Consider the following 19,002-nt stretch of genomic DNA (forward strand, 5'->3'; position numbering starts at 1 on the left):
GTTTCAGGTCATAACGCGAAACAATGTTTTCCGAATAAATGTTAGACAGAGAGTGCTAGATCCGAGGAACGCAGCAAGAATCGATAACTTCTAAATGCGGTTTATTAATTTTTAACAACGTCGTTCAAATAACCCAAGGTGGAACGTTATCCTGACGAGAAAAAAAACACTCGTCACTTCCTATGAACGATCTCCGGCCATTCTCTATTAAAGCGTTCGCTTAGTTGATCTAATGCGCGATCTAAACGTGAAAAATCCTTAAACAACGGACCTCGCCAATTAGCGTTTTATTCCGAGACAATGTCGAGAAGCTAAAACGATAAGGAAAAAGTATACGATTTAAGACATCATGCTGTCCTAAAACGAACTAGATCGAGAGTTTATTTTAAGGACACTTCGTATCTCTGTAACCAAGAATCGACGTTGCTATTTCCGAGACTCGATAATATCGAATCTATTCGTTCGTTCTTATTTTTCTCCCCATTCTGAAATAATCCTCGTGCTCAAACGAAAATAAAGTCGTACGCGTCATGCATTCTTATGCATTAATAGTTGGCTGCATTTTAATAATGATAGTTGATCCGCATCGTGGATCGTAAATTATTAAGCGTAACGGGTCTGGAGCAGCGCAGATCGCGTCTCTGAAATCCATTCCCACAATATCGAGGGAGGTTCCATAATAGGCTCGCTATCCCGAGTTCCTGCTTTCGGGATTGTCAATCTCGTGTCTCTTGGATCCGGAAGCTTTTGTATAGACTTCCGTAGATCCAAGGACGTCAGACCTACCATGCTAATAGCCGTCCCTATTATATTCTCTCAGAGACGGATCAATCCGTGTATCCGTGAATCAGGGATGCAACGGGTACAACGCGAATCAGAACGGTCGAAAAGAAGGCACGATTATTTGCTTCGAGAGACACCGGTTCGCTCTTATTCTTACAAAGGACCATCCCGAGGTGTAAATCTCCAATTTTTATGAAACTTTGCAATTATGTACTTGTCATAAATCTATTACATACGTATTTTTTTTGTAGCTGCTAATATTCACTTTAAGGGGTTGAAATCGGCCCTCAAAGTTGGGGTTTCGCATATTTATACAATATGTTAAAAAATAGCACATTTTATTTATTTTTCTCGTTGGATATTAATGATTTTTTTTTCTCCATTTGTCCAGACAAACTACACATCCATGTACAAAATACGGATAAATTGGAATTTCGATTTTTTCGCAATAAAGAAAGATTTTATATTTGTAATTTTTTTCGTATTTCGTGTTGTACGAAGAACCAGATCGCATACAGGGTGTTCGGCCACCCCTGGGAAAAATTTTAATGGGAGATTCTAGAGGCGAAAATAAGACGAAAATCAAGAATACCAATTGCTTCGTTAACAAGTTATTAACGTTTAAAGTTCCGCCATTACTGAATTTTTTTCTCGAAAGTGCGTAGGATTTCGGGGGTATGTCTATTCACCAAAAATGATTGTAATTGAGCCCCGCAACCGAAAATAATTTTTCCGGAACGGTTTGAAATTTTTTAATTTAGTTATTAATAACTGTTTAACGAAACCTGCATCGACAAATTGGTATTCTTGACTTTCGTCTTATTTTCGCCTCTAGAATCTCCCATTAAAATTTTTCCCAGGGATGGCCGAATACCTTGTATGCGATCTGGTACTTCGTACAACACGAAATACAAAAAAAATTACAAATATAAAATCTTTCTTTATTGCGAAAAAATCAAAATTCCAATTTATCCGTATTTTGTATATGGATATGTCGTTTCTCTGTACAAATGGAGAAAAAAAAATCATTAATATCCAACGAGAAAAATAAAAAAATTTGCTATTTTTTAACATATTGTTTAAACAAATAAAAGTTTTGAAAATCTCTTTACACCATCATATTCGCCGTTTAAAAACATAAATTTCATCCATTTGAAGCCTACCCCTATCTCTAATAGTTTCCGAGATATTCAACAAAGTATATTTTGAACCTCCAGCTTTGAGGGCTGATTTCAACCCCTTAAAGTGAATATTAGCAGCTACAAAAAAGTACTTGCGAAGTTTCATAAAAATTGGAGATTTACACCTCGGGATGGTCCCTTGTTAGTCGAAATATCCTGGGAACGCGTGACCAATAACGAACGAACGCCGGTATTTATACCCATGACGTATCTCGGAAAAAAGGGATTCCGCAACGGTTCTCTGTCCAATTAATCCGAAACCAGGTCATCGAGAAGAGGAACTCCGTTTTGGCCCGAAAGCTCGCCCTACGACTACTTTTCCCTTTTCTCGAGGCAGCAAAGCGCGCAAATAGCGGTGGGACAGCTATTATCCGATCGCGGAGAGAAACCATGCAAATTGAACCCGATAATGAACGACCAGCCAACCTGTCAAAACGATGTTTTTGTTTTTCTTGATTGTCAACTCCACGTATTCGGCACTTTTATCTGTGACCTATTTACGCCGTTTGCTCTCTTAATCGGGCTTCGGTGCCGTTGATCGATTCGGAATCCGCCCCTCGACACGATGTCACGATGCACGCCAATTGATTGGCAAAATCCTCCAACAGCTTTCCATTGCTAGCAAATGTCCCGAATACGATTATCGATCAACTTCCTCTTCGAATTCGCGCGACTGCTCTAGCTGTTGCAATCATGCGCCAAATCAAACCGTTTATCTCTTTATTTATCGAACGATACTCGTATAGGACATTTCCTGGTTATTTTCTATCTATCAAATATATTTAATACAACGAGCAATGATTCTACGAGCACTTTAATTCTAGATGAAACCCTCAGCTTCCAACCCCTGCCCCTTCTTTCGCAAGTGATCGACTAATAATAGGTCCGGCGACGTAAATTTATTACCTTTCAACCGTGGGCAAAGTAGTTTTCCAGGGCGAACTAACCCTTTGTAAGCATCGGTTTTATTGAAGAAAACAACTTTCCGCGGCACGTGGATCGCGTTTAAAATAACAACTGGTGCAAGATTGGGGCATCGCGAAAATACGACGGAACACCCGAAGAAATCGGCGAGAAATAAAGCTGGGTCACATTCGAGTTTTCAATCTACAAATAGCCACGAGAATATTGGAGATCGACCGAAACGACCGAAACCAAATTGACGGTACTTGTAGTACGATTTAGAAAATTAATTTAATCGACGCAATTTATAAAACGAATACCAAGATAAACATCAAAGCGTATCTTCAGTTTATACACGACGAGGGCAGATTACCGAATTAAAATTATCGACCGTACTAAATAATTTCTTCTATTTTTTTCATACCTTTATCGAATCTGAGAATTATTCGAAAATCCATTCCTTGGCAAAATTGGTTTCGTCGACGAGATTCTCTTTCGAGTAATATTTTCGTACGTGAGCCATTTTTCATCTCTCGCGATCAGTTTATCCAAAAATTGTTTATTTCCATTCATAAGCAGAAACGAAATAAAGACCGCTTGTTTTTCTCAGTCAAATAGGAATTGAGAATAATCAATTTTCAATCGAGTCAACATCAGTTTAATATAAATGTCTCGAGCGATCAATTGCATTGGTTACCGAAAGAAATTCCATTGTATGCGATTTATGCGTGACGGCACGGCGGCGGCGTACCGATACATTTCATCTGTACAGTTCTTGAACGAACGATTTTCTGCTCGTTATCCGCATCAAAATCCGCTGAATTTATTTAGTGGATCACACAAAACCATTTGTTTTTTTGTTGATCGTTCAGGAATTGGATCTTTCATCCTCCATATTAGAGTTCTCTGTGGAAGCTGTTTAATTTGCTGAAAATTACCGCGAGACTTGCCTGGGACTCGATTCGCGGACGTGTTGCAACACTTTGGCACCAGCTTTTGTTAATTATCGAGCATTAATCTGCATGGTCTATGGTTGGCCTCTTTGTGCTTGGTAAAGTGTACACATACACGTCGAGTCGTACGAAAGTTCTGGGTCGTTTCTACGCGGCGCGCATTAATCATAATACGTCGCTTATTAAACGAGCCGTCCCGTTGGTCGCGGCAACGAGGTCAACCCCGACACACGACGAAACGCAACCCCCAACCGACCCTCGGTTAATTTCGAGGCAGGTGTGTGTGTGTGTGTGTGCATATTCCGAGTACCTATATTACGCCGCGCGTGCATGCCAGTTACAATGAAACGGAGATGTTTCGAACGATGCGCGGCCGATGAAATGGTCCAGCTAATTTTTAGCCGACTCGGACCGAGATACGGTTCAATTAATTCCCAGTGTCATGGCTCAAAGTTCTCGAAAAGCTTCGAGATTTGGAACTTTGACATTGAAGATCTTGAAACTTTTTTAGTCGTAACGAATTTCAGTGGCTCGCAACTTTTAAAGAGTTTCGAAAGTCTTGAAAAGCCTGGAAGTCTCGAAAGATTTCAAAGCTTTCCAAAGGATTCAACGAGCAGGAAAGCTTGACAAAATTTCGAAAAACTTGACAAGCTGCGAGAACGTATTTACGGATACGAAAGTGCTCGAGGCGTTGAAAGGCTCTAGGTTGCAAGGTTTTCAAACGCTCGAAAGGCTTGAAAGGTTAAAGGGATTTAATAGTTTCGAAAAACTTGAACATCTTTGATGTTCTTTCGAGTCTGAAAAGGAACGAAGGTTTCGAGCGTCGAAAGAATTTAAAAGAACCGAAGGGCACCAAAGAGCGAGCTAGAAAAAATTTGCCATTGCAGCAAACCCAGAGACGGATCAAGTTGTGGAAATAAGGGACGGGTGAAGGTTAAGAACGCGACGAATTGCTAAAACAATTTTCGATAACGTTGCGCGTAAAGAGCCGAAAGCAGCTGTACCGTGGCCAAGAAAATTGCAAAATGTCGCTCGAAGGCGACATCGATCTAGCTTTCAAGGATACCGAATACCCGCCCGATCGGCGATTAATTCTGCCCGTCACAATCTGGATTTAGGGCTCGTAAAAATGTCGTTTGCGGAGAAAAACGATAGGGAAAAAACGAGCTTTCCAAAGCGCCAAGATAGTCCTGTATAGTCATTACGACACAGCGTTTCTGAAACCCGGTATCCCCACCGATTTATATGGATCGATCCGTTTATCGCGATCTTTATTTAAACGTTCGGTAAATAAAACATTGGAATTACCGGAACTTGGAACGATCCGAGACGTATTGCGTGCCCAAAGTTTCGCTTTGTCGCAACAGCGAATGTATTTTCTCTGTTTTATGTACCATAGGGAGTTGAACCACCTTGACCAAATAAATAAATAAATAACCTCCGTTATTATTTTCAATACGTACTCGAAAAGCTTTCCACCATAAAACGGACAAACAAAGAGTCAATGTATATTTTGGCCCTTTCATTTGACGAATACAGTCGAAAATACGTGCATTGTCACTACCGTTTTATTGTTTACCTGCTGTGCCTCGACTGTGCATGTATCGAATCAGTTTTCTTTTCAAAATATGTTCGAAATTAAAAATTTCCTCTCAAGAAACATATTTGGAAGTGTTTGGTTAGTTGATTGAAATGGAACGGTCCACCTTCGTACATAAATCACAGGTCAAGTACAACATGTAATGAAACTACCGATAATTTGTGCAATTAATTACTCGAAAAAGTGACGTAGGATCGACTGATCGAGTTATTTAATCTCCCATTAAGGAAAGCACACGCTTGTGTTGGTAAGTTAATAATAACTGGCAAAGCCGCACACGATGAAATACGTAAACCACCGCACCACCCACTTTCTATGTCCAACATCTTTTCCTTATCTGGAACAATTTCCTATGCATCTAAAGTCGCATTTCGCACCCTAATACGGTCATACACACACCGATAAGAGTGTACGTCGGCAACCGGTGTAATTACAAGATACCCAGTGGAACGATTATCTGTCCCGCCAGACTCTGCCGGTACACTTATGTATACATACATATGTATGCGACGTCAAGGATCAATAAGCCGGCGAAACTTCCGAAAGTGGACGTAAGAGAAACGTTATCAAGCTCGTAGATTCTGTTCCCGATAGAAGAAAGAAAAATGTCGAAGAATGATCTCGCCGACTTCCTAGTCGCGTGCTCGCGAACGCGAACGCGAACCTGGAGCATGAGTCAGAACGGCGACCGATATCCTGGCGTCAGGTAGCTCCGGAGAGATCGCACCAAGTAGGAAGCGAATCTCGCGTAATTAATTTTAAGCCACGACTGCAACGCCGCTGCACAACCGAGCCCGTCCCTTTCATTTCTGAGTCGATTACCATCCCAGCCGCGTACGATCTGAATTATCTCGAGTGTTTCCTGGCTGACGAATTTCGAGATAACATCGTATTCCTTTCGCGCGAACGCGTCTCAAGGGAATGGGAAATTAAAGACGAAACGAAGCTCGCGCGTTTCCAAGTCTGATCTTTTTCACTTGTTAGACGCCCCGTTCACTTTCACGTTTTCTGGAGAACATCGCCTATCGATCGCGTGAGATTTCCAAATCGGTGTCCAACTATGTTTCATTATTTCTCGCAGCAATCTCTTTCTTGGCAGAATTCTCTCTGGGTCATAATTCAATTTTATCCCGAATTTTGTCCCGTGTCCCGATAGTGGAATATCGACGCCTAATAATCACGGTCGGAATATCATTTTTCTCCGCCCCCGTTTGATCGTGAGTGAAACAAGAGAAATCGAAACTACCGATCGTCGTCCGTTTGCAAAGCGTTCGAAAACTGCAATTAACAGCTAGAACTGACTGACGTTTATAGGACAAAACGGGCCAAGGATGCTAGAAATATGATTACAATAAGGAACTATTAAAGAAACCTTACCTTACAAGTTGAGCGAGTGGTTAACATTCGTCAAGTGTTCTTCGGACCTGGAATTATTCTAAAATAAATTCAACTAGGTAAAATATTTGATTGCATTTCCCACGATTACGTCTACAGAGTTATCGCAATGTAATTACCCTGTAATCGCACGATAATTGTACGATTTATCGATGTACAGCCCTGGTCTATCACAGACAGTTCTACTGCCAAGAGTTTACGTTCGATGCTCTGCCTCGACGTAACGTTTGTCAGATTTATGGAAGTAATATTGTTCGATGAAAGGGAATTTCTCTTTCCTTTGGAAAAGGAATAAGTCGAGTCGAGGCTGGTGAATTGGGTTCTCGATGCTTTATAGACCGCCTTTGATGCAAGTTCGCGGTAGCTTTCAAGTTTCCACCTTGCTTCAACGCGTTAATGTTCATCGACGATATTTTTTAGCGTACTAACATGTCGTGCCGTTGTCGATTATTACCGTTGCTTGGGCTACCAGACGTTGAAATGGCCATGTTCAACACCTGTTACTCGATCTGGAAATCAAAAGTACCAGCGATAAACAAGCAAAGGACAACAGTATCTCAGAAAATTGTTAATCTCACGCGTCGGAAAACGAACCTGTAGAAATGTTGTTCGTACAGTAGCGTAGCTAAAAGAGGCGGAGAGGGAGGCACTTTTGGTCTATCACGGCGAGCAGAAAGTTATTTCGTTTTCGTTGGACGCAACATTGGAGGGAAACGCTGCATACAAGCGTCTAGATAACGATCACGATTTCTCTCGCAGTTGTTAGTGTTGCTGGATATGGGAAAAGTTTTTCTACACTAAAACAGATAAAGAATTACGTAAGATCTACGATAAACACCTTGCGATTGAAAAATAATACGTTGTTCGCTTCGGAAGTAAACCAATTTTGTTACTTGATTTACACGTCGTTTCCTCTTTTTCTTTAAAAAAACTTTTATACGTATTATGTTGTATTTCTTTTTTCGTAGAGGAGGAGGAAGAGGAGGGGCGGTCGTAAACTGAAAGATCGCCCCCGGCGGCACAGACTCTCGCTACGCCACTGTGTGCGTGTGCAACGAGTAGATTGTAGGAAATGGATTTTTTTTCTACAGTGGTTGTTACCACGATGGTTGTTTTCTTTTGCAGGGCTTCTTCAGGAGGAGCATTCAGAAGCAGATAGAGTACAGGTGCCTGAGGGACGGCAAGTGTCTCGTCATCAGATTAAATCGGAACCGCTGTCAGTACTGCAGATTTAAGAAGTGCCTAGCTGTCGGCATGTCCAGGGATTGTAAGTAAAGATTTATTTTATACCCGAGATCGTACAGTGCTGCACGAAGGACACGAATAATTTTTAACGTACGATTTTATAATAAAAGACAATCTCGACGCAACAATTGCACTCTCGGTTCTATTTATTGTTTCTTTGTTCCCGACCAAGTTCAACTCGTACTTGACAATAAATAGCTGCGTTGTCTTTTCCTTTACGGAGTAAAGTAGTAAAACTACTTCACAACGGAGTGGTTAAAGCAAACTGAAGCGAAGTTGCGCGCATAATTAAACGTCAAAGTTCCACAGTGCAATTCGCAGCGGTGATGTAATAGGAACCCCCGGAGCTTCCCACTCGCATTGTCGGCGAAATCGTAATAAGCTTTCGAAACGTTGCGATCCGCCTCGAAATGAATGTACATATTAGATTACAGGGAATAAAGATGTCAGAAAGCTGCATTCGCTACCGTTCAATGCGATTATCTTGAACGCGATACGTGTTAATCTTGTAACCGTGTAACTGTTTTAGAGGGAGGTATTTTAGGAACAATGTCGAGAAAATAGAAACTCTATAATATAAAATAGATTCAAGTTTCGTTCGGGTTTTGTTAATCAATTGGTCGGTAAAGCTGACACAAACAAACCTTGCCGTAAACAAGACCAAGCAGAGTATTTCAATCAATCCTTTAGCAGCGAGCTAATCATTCAATCAAAGATCATCTGGTGACGAATATATCTAATAGAATGGCCTGTAATAAAATCGTCAAGTCGCTGCTAAATGTTTGATTGAAGTTGATCTGGAGCCCGAGTTGGTCAAATCTTAATTCTAGGGTAAAGATTGTTAGGTCAGCGTTATTAACGAGTCCTTGGTCCCGTATCTTATTTACATTTAAATAGGATCCATATTTTTGCAAATGTTACCGTACAGTTTAATCATGGAATGCGTTTCTTGCAGCTGTAAGATACGGCAGGGTGCCAAAGCGTTCAAGGGAACGCGGCCCCGACGATGCGGTGCCGACCACAACAACAACAACGACAACGACCACGGGTGTGCAACAGCTGACGTCTCCCGGCTCTGGAAACAATAACAACAACAACAACAATAATAATAATAATAACAACAACAACAATAATAATAATAATAATAATAATAACAACAACAACAACACCAGCCAAAATAATAACAACAACAGCCAGGGTCAGAACACCATAGCCTGCGTGCCACCAGCTGCGGTTGTTGAAGCGGATCAGTCGGACGCAGACGTGAAGCAATTGGCCGTGTACGACGTGATACTTCAAGTGTCTCAGGCGCATCATGCTCACTGTGGCTTCACCGAGGAATCAACGAGGGGCATAGTTCGGAAACCGATGATAATACCGGTGAGTTCGACGACAATTTACAGACAAAGTATCCATGGTAAAATTTCATGCACAATTCCTTGTTGAAACTTGCGTAAACTTGGTCCTAAACTGTCCGACCTTCCGGGGTTCGAAGAAAGTGCTTTATCGTATCGTCTTCCAAGTCGTAATTAACAGTATCTCCTGCTGCTGGAACCGGCAGCAACGGCTGTTTCTTTTGCAATCCCGCTGATTAGGCGAGTGCTTCTTCGCAGCCCGCCAGTCCCGAGGACCCAGAGGCGGCATCCTCCACGGCGGAAACAGTCGAGTCGCAAAGGATCTGGCTTTGGCAACAATTCGCCACCAGAGTAACACCGTCGGTGCAAAGGGTGGTGGAGTTTGCCAAAAGGGTGCCAGGATTTTGCGATCTCTCGCAAGACGATCAGCTAATCCTGATTAAGGTCGGTTTCTTTGAGGTCTGGCTCAGCCATATCTCAAAGATGACCACTGACAGTTCGATGACTTTCGAGGATGGTACTTATATCACTAGGCAGCAAATGGAATTGATGTACGAGGTAAGAACGCATCTATAACTGTTGGGGCGTAAATCAGTTCAGAGAGCCTCCGGAATCTTGTTTGTTACGCCGACTTAGCCAACGCGTATCGTCGACACTTTGTTAATTGATTTATCGTGAAACAAAACAGCTAGACTTTGTGTCCGCTTTGATGCAATTCACATCGGCTCTAAACGCCCACCAACTGTCGGACACGGAATTGGGCCTCTTTTCCGGCGCTGTTCTGCTTGGCGAAAGGCCAGGCCTGAACGACGTCAAGGCGGTGCAGAGGCTTCAGGATCGTCTTCTAGAGGCGCTCAAGGTGCAAGCGTTGCGGAATCACACGGTCCCCAGCGAAACAACCTCGGCTGGTGGCTGTTCCAGCATCTCGAGCGTTTCCCAAAGGATACCAGAATTAAGGGCTCTGGGTGCCAGACACGCGAATCTTCTCGACTGGTTCAGGAGGAACTGGACGAAGCTCAAACTACCGCCCCTCTTTGCCGAGATATTCGACATTCCCAAGTGCGAGGAAGATCTTCAGTGAAGAGGTAAATGTTGTATTCTTCGTTTTCAAGACGCCTCGAGCCCTTGTCCCAGTAGTTCTCAGGTTGTTCCATAATCTTCTCCACCAGTGCCTGTAACAAATAAATAAATAGAAAGTACTGTTCTGGAAGCGTTAAAATACATTGCCTGAAACGCGTAAAGATAGGTCTTAGAACGGTAACGTAAATTTCTTTCCCGACTTCCTATAACACGTTCCGCATGCGTTGTCATCCACGTTTGCATTTTAATCCTCGTCCCGTGAAATCCAGCTCAATTTGCAATTCGATACATCCATAAACCCGACAGTCGGTTGGATTTCTAATCGGTGGATCATTGTTAAAGAATGTTTTAGAGTACATCGAGTTTATTCGACGAAAACGAACGGCCCTGCCGTGGAAGAATCTTCTAATTGCCAGCGCCTCATCGCACAAACGCGACTCGGACTTGGAGGACGATTTGTTTTCGCTGGCAACCGGTGGTGTACAGCGGGCCACGATGGGTCGACGCGCGTCGTTTCGATTGGAGAAAGACCCGCGAAGATCGCCGTTGATCTATCACCTCTGGGGCGGGATCGATCTCTACGGATCCTGTCGTACGCTGTTCGTTTCATTGACGCACGAACGGAAGATGGATCGTTTCGTGGCGAAGGGTACAGATTATCGACCGAAACGCTCTTGACACGATAGAAAAGGGAGAAAAGTTTATTCAATTAACGACGAGGGATGCACTGAATCACGCAATAAGTCGAAGCTTCTTCCGATTCGATGACTCTTACGAAATTCCCCGAGCTTCGAGAAGAAAAAAAATAGAAATTCTGTCTCTGGAATGATTATATATATATATATATATATATGTATAAAAAGAAAAGAAAATATAACAACGGACGATTCTTCTCTCGGAGGAGAAATGTAAACGCGAACGGAATTTCAATTGGACGAGGTTTGTACCGTTTGCTACGCAGCGTCTCTACGCCTAGCGAAAGCATTTAAATACTCAATCGACGAGGTGGAGAATAAGTTTTTCGCGTGGTTAGTCTCGCGCATATCGTTGTTGCAATAATGCGGCGCAGTGATCGAACACGCGCCGCACGGAAATGGATAGCACAAAACCGTGATCAATTTACGGCAGCGGATTTTATTACGGCAATGTAAAAATTCTCGAACGTAACTCTTCTTCGAAACCGCGATAAAAAGAAAAAGATAAAAAATAGGCAAGCAATCGCAGGGAGAAAGAGAGATCAGTTCTTGGAAGGAATGGCGAGTAGTATTGGACGTTTTGGTCAGCCTTCGATAGGCCTGCAACAGTTTAATCAACACTGTCCGCGCGCGTTCCTCTCGTTCCACGACCGGATCTTTCGTTCTTCCTACAACATAGTAGAGATGGGCAAACTTCTGAGCAAACGTTGAACAACATTTTCTCTGATATTATAAAAAATCACTGCTATTTAAATTACAATGTGAAATTATATTTAAAGTCGAACGTGTAAAACCTTTTTCCAATAACTGTTCGATGTTTTGTAAGGGCGATTTCGTTGATCGTCTATTATCCTTACAAGATTTTACCCATCTCTGCAACAGAACGAAGGGACGAACGTTTTGCGGGCAGAGCTTTATCGAAACAGTTTCGAATCTCTCGCGAACACGTTCGTGCCAAATCGCGAACGGCTTGCGAAACTCGCAGACATATCGAAAGTGTGGAGTATTATTTTCTTGTCCGTAGAACTACCGAAACGATCTTTCCATCCCTCACGTAGCAAGCTGTAAATTCGACAGAGAACTGCGTGCATGATCGCGCGCGCTGCGACACCTGCGACAGCTGCAACGCGAGCGATTGCACGCACGTACGAACCTACACTTATACATATTATACAGATCTATACAAATAAAGAAAAAAAAGAAGAGTTTCACGCTATAAAGCTCAAGAAGAGGAAATCTTTATAGGACGTATCTCACTAGGATGCATCCGCTACGAATCTCAATCTATGCAATCTCTATTTTTATTACTTGACAAGTAGTATAGTGGATTTATCTTTATAGATATTGTTGCATCGCTTCAGGATGATCCGCGGAAAACGGCAGATTTACGTATTCGAACGAACCTTGATGTACCTTGATTTCGTTTAATCATCGATCCACGAATAATGGATCGACGTTGATCGACGATTTTCGGTGTAAAGGAGGACAGAAATTATACGTACAGTAATCCCTCGCTTCAAGACGAAAAATCAAGTCTGCCGCTTGAATAAAGGTAAACGAATATTGTGACGCGCGAGAATGAAAAGATAAATCGAGTCGAACCGTTATGTATCCTATAATAAATATTTGTTCCGTTGAGCTGTTGCATTTATTGTTATTGATTCGATCGATCGACTATCATTGGCGAACAATCACGGACGAGAAAACGTTTCCCGCGGTATTGAAGGAATCCTGAAGCGAGCATGTTTGAAATCTTCGAACTCTTGAACACTAATAACTCTCTGACAATGACTAGCATATAATGCGTATCGATATGTAATATATATAATACATATACATTCGTCGTGTGAAAAACGGGGAGGATGGGGGGAGGGGGGGGGGGGGGGGATAAAAACTAAGTTTATCACTAGAGAAATTAATGTTTTATCTAGCGTCGTACTTAAATTAAAATAACGTAACGTCGGTACGTTATTCGCTATCGCTGGAAGGGAAGAAAAATTTGAAAAAAAGACTATATTCGCGGTACTAGAAGGAAAAGAGAATTCCAACTCTAAGCGCTCACATCAAGTTGTGAATAAACATATCATACCTAATTAATATATTGATCAAAGAAGGGATATCATCGTTTAATATAATATAAATATGAATCTATATATATATTACAAAAAAAAAAAAAATATATATATATATATATGTATAAAGATTATAAATCTATATGCAAGAAGAATAGTTATTAAACGTATTATGTCGACGGTGCATAGATCTAACCAATGGTAGGCCACCTCTCCAAAAGCTACACGCGCTCGCGCGAGAATACAAAAGTTCAGCGTCCTTTTTCTCAATTTTGATTCCTATATTTAAAACAAAAAGAAATAAAAGAACAAAAAAAACGGAGGTAATTAAATACCGAATGCTTCTCGACACTCGTACAATCTACCAAAACAGATCTGCGCCAAAAAGTGACGTAATAAAGAGACAAAAAAAGAGAAAGATGAGAATCACGCGCAGCGAATCGTCTCTCGCTGAATATCTTTAAATTATTACTATTCTCGTCCCGTTGATCGCGAGACATACAGGGAGGAAAATCTCAAATAAAATGTGAATCGAGTCACTTGGTATACATATAATGTATGTATGAGAATTTTTATGCTCGTGTACGTAAATTCTGTAATTCGAACGATCTAGTGGCTGTCCTAATAATCTTCGTTGATTAGAAGCGAAAAAAGAAAATAATATGAAGATTGAGAGTGTGAAAAGTCGCGACATTTTCCTCCTGTGATATTTGAATTGCGATTCGTTTTTCAAAATTTCTAGTCCCCACGACTTATTCGCCGAGCTATAGCAATCGCGTATTCTACGATATTCTCGTGAACGTTGAATGGAACACGTTTATTGAAACGGCCAAATACTTAATAACGATATTAATTGTAATATAATGATTACTCGATCGCGCCGGTCGATCGCCTTTCACAGTTTCCTCGCGTGTTTCGTAAGAAAGAAAAATGCTGTTCCTAAAATTTCATGGAAATGTACGAAAATTCAAGTCGTTCTAATGTATCGCAAGTCTATGAGAAGTCAGTTTATTTGCAAACGAATCACTTTTATTTCCAAAGTGACCAGTGTATATAAAAATGTTCTCTGTGATAACACATACGAATAATAAAATTGACAAAACAGTGTTGCTAGAGCTCGTTTGTCTTTGAAAGAAACGTTTGCATTCCGATCCGTAGTTTCCTAGAATAAATGGGAAATCGATCGGCCGGCGCGGCGTAATGAACAAAGCTATAAGAATGATAATTGAGGTAGTATCCTTTAAACTGAAGCGTAACGCGTCCCTCTTCTTCCTTCCCTCCTCTCGTGTTCCGACCGAAGCGCAACATCGCCCTTCTACCAATCATGCTTTTCTTCCCAATGCCCAAAAAACAATCTCGTTTCCTTTTTCCCCGATACCATTCGCTCTTCGCCTCGTGTAATGTTATTTTTTAACCTTGAGATTTCGGTCATGGTGCTATAATACGTGTACATATACTGTGGGAATCGTTGCGTAATCAATGTACCATTATTATTAACGTTATTCGAGCTAATCGTATCCCGTATTATGATTACAGTTATTATTATTATTATTATTATCATTATTATTATTTTATTATTTTGTTATCACACTGAATATCGATTATTGTCGATCGGCGTTACGTTTAATTGTGCGTCGAGCTTAATTCGTCTCGCGGTTTACGCGTTCAATTGGGAAACGCTAACAAAGAAAAAGAGGCGGTTCCTTCAATTTTTTTTTTTTTTTTCAGAGATAAATATATAGTATATATATATATATTCCGCCCGTAAGACAGGACTCTGCAATAATCACGATTTTGTTTGATATTGATTCTATGATTGTATATTTATACATAAGTTGTGCTCAAGCGTGCATCTCGTTGCGTACGCTCTATCGCATATACATATTATACGTACTCTTCTTTTTTATATGTATAGGCGAAATATCGACTGCATACTATACTTATACCGGATGTTTTATAAATCGCAAAGCAGCCAACAATGGTGAATTACCAGGCCGGACGTGAAACGACTCGTGAACAAGGAAACATTGTACGAATCGAAATGTTGTGTATATCGATTCCGAATGCGAAACGACCAGCTGAATTTTTAACATAATCGTAGTTCGAGAAGGTCGTTCTACGCCCGGCGTGGAATCTCCGCTTTTCTTCTGATCGATTACTAATTTTACGAAACAGCCTATGTAACACGATGTATCGAGATGATAAAAGATGACGATGACGATGGATGATGCCGTGCCAAGCGAGGCGGGAATTGTTCTTAAAAAAAAAAAAAAAAAAAAATATGAAAGAAAACAAAAAATATAATATTACATATATATGTATAAAATAATATAAACGACGATAATGATATTAAGGTAAATAAGTACGACAAAACGACTGCTCTATACTGCTAAAGTACAAATGTTTCATTTTAATTGTTTTATAAAAGAAAAAAAAACGATATCGATTTGTTAGAGATTAGGTTTAATGCGTGCACGCTCGCTCGCGATGTACGTGTAATTATATTTATTTGTTAATCTCTCTATCAGCATAATAACGTGGCCCCTTCATCTATCACGTGTCACAGACGCGTAATACGTAAAACGTGACACGTTCACGCTCGCTCAGTTCGCCACACACGACACAACATCACACAAAACACGCATCTTTCCTGCCGTACTTATGTAAGTCGTGTAATATAGGGGATGAAGCGCGCAACTTGGAAAACCTCGTTATTTGAATTTCGTTCGTCTTGGATAATTCATTCCGAAGGGACATTCCACCACACGTTTCTATTTTCAATTATATTTCTTATTTTCGACTACCTGTTAACGATCGTTAAACAGGCTCGAGAAAATGTACATCTTTTTAGTCCGAAGTAAAGATACAGCAGAAAATACTATTCAAGAGGAAAGCTATTTTGTACAAACTTTACTAGATTCTTGGGCGATTAATATTAATCGTTTGTACCTTATCGCTGATAACTATTTTATATGTATATGTATAAGTTTCGCGACATTTGTGAAACATTTTTCTGCTGTATATTAAAACGATATTCGCGTAAAATTCGCATCGAAACGGAGCGAGTTGTCGATAGTCTCGCAATTAGAGAAAACTGTTTGCCCTCTTTGAATAAAATTATCCGAGACAAAAGGAGGAATTCATATTGAAACGTAATCAGAGTGAATAAGTTGTGCGGTTCAGCCTGTATATTTGGTCTCAGCAATACATGCGCGTACAGGTGTACAGAGATGAAATTCGTCGTTTTCGTCGTAACACGCACAGATTTCCAACAGTCTCCGATCACACTTTTCGATGGACAATCACCTCGATGGTGTCTGATGATCGATGCTGAATGGGGCACAGAACTTGTAAACGATGGCAGACAGAGATAGGATGGATTTGTTTGTACAGCGTTTCCCAATTGTTTTTACTTTTGCTAGTTTCATTTAATATAGTGGTACACGATTGTCCTGATCCTTTGCTTTCTTCAACGAAGCTATTAACGATCGTTATTCTCTAGAAACGATTTTACTCTGTTTATTTCGTGTAGATGCAAAGCGATTCAGCAACACTTTTAGGATATCTTTTCAAAGAGAATTTATGTAAAATAAGAGAAATCTTAATGTGGACCTGCGATCTGCCTTTGGACATAATATTAGCTATTTATTGAACGGCTGTTTGACTCCTTCCAAGCAGACACTGCTAAAGTAAGAAAACTTTTCTACGAAGGGAAAACTTTTTTAAAACATTCTTGCAACTTATACAGATTGGGAAACGTTGATTTATTCGATCGAGACACGACAATAATACGCATGTATTGTTCAACCGTGAAACCATAGTGAATTGTTCGAGTAATGTACAAAATTGTAATCAACGTATGTATTCCACTACCTTTGTTCCTAAAAGAAAGTACATATTCGATACGCAACCCTTGTCGATATACATACATAACATGTTTCGATTCACTTGTGCTCAATATGTTGAAAATGATCCGTCGATTTAAACGATTATTATATTTTAATTTAAAAGTTTATCAAACAGAGTCAAAGAGAAGAATGTAAAATATTTTTCTAATAAAAGATCGCGCTACTTTTAATACGACCCACAAGCATACTTAACAACATCAACAAGGTATCGTGAGAAACAATGTTGAGCAAAGGTGAATTAAAGAAGAACGATAATGGAACATTAATTGTATTGCTATTTCAATAAATGCGTTATTGTTGTCGTTGCTTGGTTCGACTACACATTCAGCGATGTATTTTCATTTCATTCATCAACATTTATTAAACATTATCTCCTGTTTCACATAATGTTATACTTGTGAACGTACTTAATCACATACACACACACACACACACTCTCATCCGATTGCCAATTGGTTCGAAACATTTCACGACATATCCGACAAATCTGTCAGCGATTCGATCGATACTCGATCCTCTCACGGTCCAATATGTTTCCTCTATTTCCCGTCACACATCAATTCCAACGAAATGCTTCGCGTTAAATTAATGCACGTCTCTGATAAAATGCCAATAAATATCTGTTGCCGCGAACTATTTTTTATTGCGTATAAATAATTTTTAAGGAATTATACGTACATATATATATACATATATCATGTTCTGGTTTACAAATAAACGTAAGCATGGTAAAGTGCGATATCAAAATGAACCGACGAGGGAACACTGTCAACTGTCGGATTCCAATTTCACTCCGATATCTTTTAACGTCGAAAATTAAGAAGAATGAAATTCGATATATGTACCTTGAATTGGATTAATGAACATTGTTTGGCAGTTATCGGTGTCCCCCCTTATGAGCGTAGCACCGCGACAAAATTTAAACATCATTTCCGAACGTATCGCAATCGTAAACTATTCACCGATAGGGAAATCAACGAGAAGAAAGTTAACTGAAAAGAAAAAGAATTTAATCCCAATCGAATCGATCGCAACGATGATAATACGGACTTTAATGCAACGGGAGATAGGTTTCGTCGTGTTCGCGATCTGTCGCGATTGTTAATGGATGCACGGGAAACGAAACAGAGCTAATTGTATCTCTATTCATGCATATCGTCGCAATAACCGATCAATATTTTATATTTTCTCCTGTAAGACGAAAGTTTGTCCTTGCTTTGGCTCTTTGCGAACGCGCGCGTCGATTCTCGATCGCTATTTTTCAAAATCCGCTATAAATCGATTTCGTCTAAGCTGCCCGATGGGAACGTTTCACCGTCAAGTCGCATTAGAAAAGCAAAACGGTTCGCAAAAAGTTCAAACTACTTGGACAACGTTTGTCGACGATAGGACGCTTTTGACCATTTGAGTGCAGAGGATCGCGATCCTCGATACTCTAGCGAGAAACGCGAAAAGCGCGATTAACAAGGACCGCTTCTCCTGTTTCTTCCTTTGTGGAACGGCTGTTGGAACGTAACTAACTGATTATCGTACGTCCAACAGTTGTCTTCTCGTTGAGAAAATCGTTCGTGATTCACTGTTATTTGATCAGTATCAGTTAATAAACTTTTTAAATAGTGTTAAAATATACAATCCGATGTTTCTCTTCTTTTATCGAACTCTTCCTTCATTTTCCCCCAACACGCTCATCGACTCACCTTAATAAAGAACAACTGAAACTGCTTTCATTTCTCAATTTTTATAATCCCTCATAACTGCTTCAAATGTTATTCGAATCTGATCAAGTTCTTCAAACGTTTCTCTATACATTATTTCATATAATTAACAAGTTA

General features: G+C 40.3%; 1 protein-coding gene across 3 annotated transcripts in view; it reads left to right on the plus strand.

Moving 5' to 3' along the window:
- Eip78c (Ecdysone-induced protein 78C) overlaps nucleotides 1-11,705 on the plus strand; it is an 87,360-nt gene extending 75,655 nt beyond the window's left edge. For 2 of the 3 annotated variants that reach the window (XM_076764272.1, XM_076764257.1), the window contains 5 exons: nucleotides 7,941-8,082; nucleotides 9,016-9,440; nucleotides 9,656-9,973; nucleotides 10,104-10,500; nucleotides 10,838-11,705. In XM_076764272.1, the coding sequence (XP_076620387.1) occupies nucleotides 7,941-8,082; nucleotides 9,016-9,440; nucleotides 9,656-9,973; nucleotides 10,104-10,496 (1,278 nt within the window). In that variant the 3' untranslated portion in view covers nucleotides 10,497-10,500; nucleotides 10,838-11,705. The remainder of the gene's footprint in view (nucleotides 1-7,940; nucleotides 8,083-9,015; nucleotides 9,441-9,655; nucleotides 9,974-10,103; nucleotides 10,501-10,837) is intronic. The other variant, XM_076764265.1, reaches the window with a different exon arrangement.
- The last annotated feature ends 7,297 nt before the right edge of the window (nucleotides 11,706-19,002 follow it).

This window comes from Colletes latitarsis, chromosome 1 (genome assembly GCF_051014445.1).
Source record: "Colletes latitarsis isolate SP2378_abdomen chromosome 1, iyColLati1, whole genome shotgun sequence".
In the NCBI taxonomy this organism is placed as follows: Eukaryota; Metazoa; Arthropoda; class Insecta; order Hymenoptera; family Colletidae; genus Colletes; species Colletes latitarsis.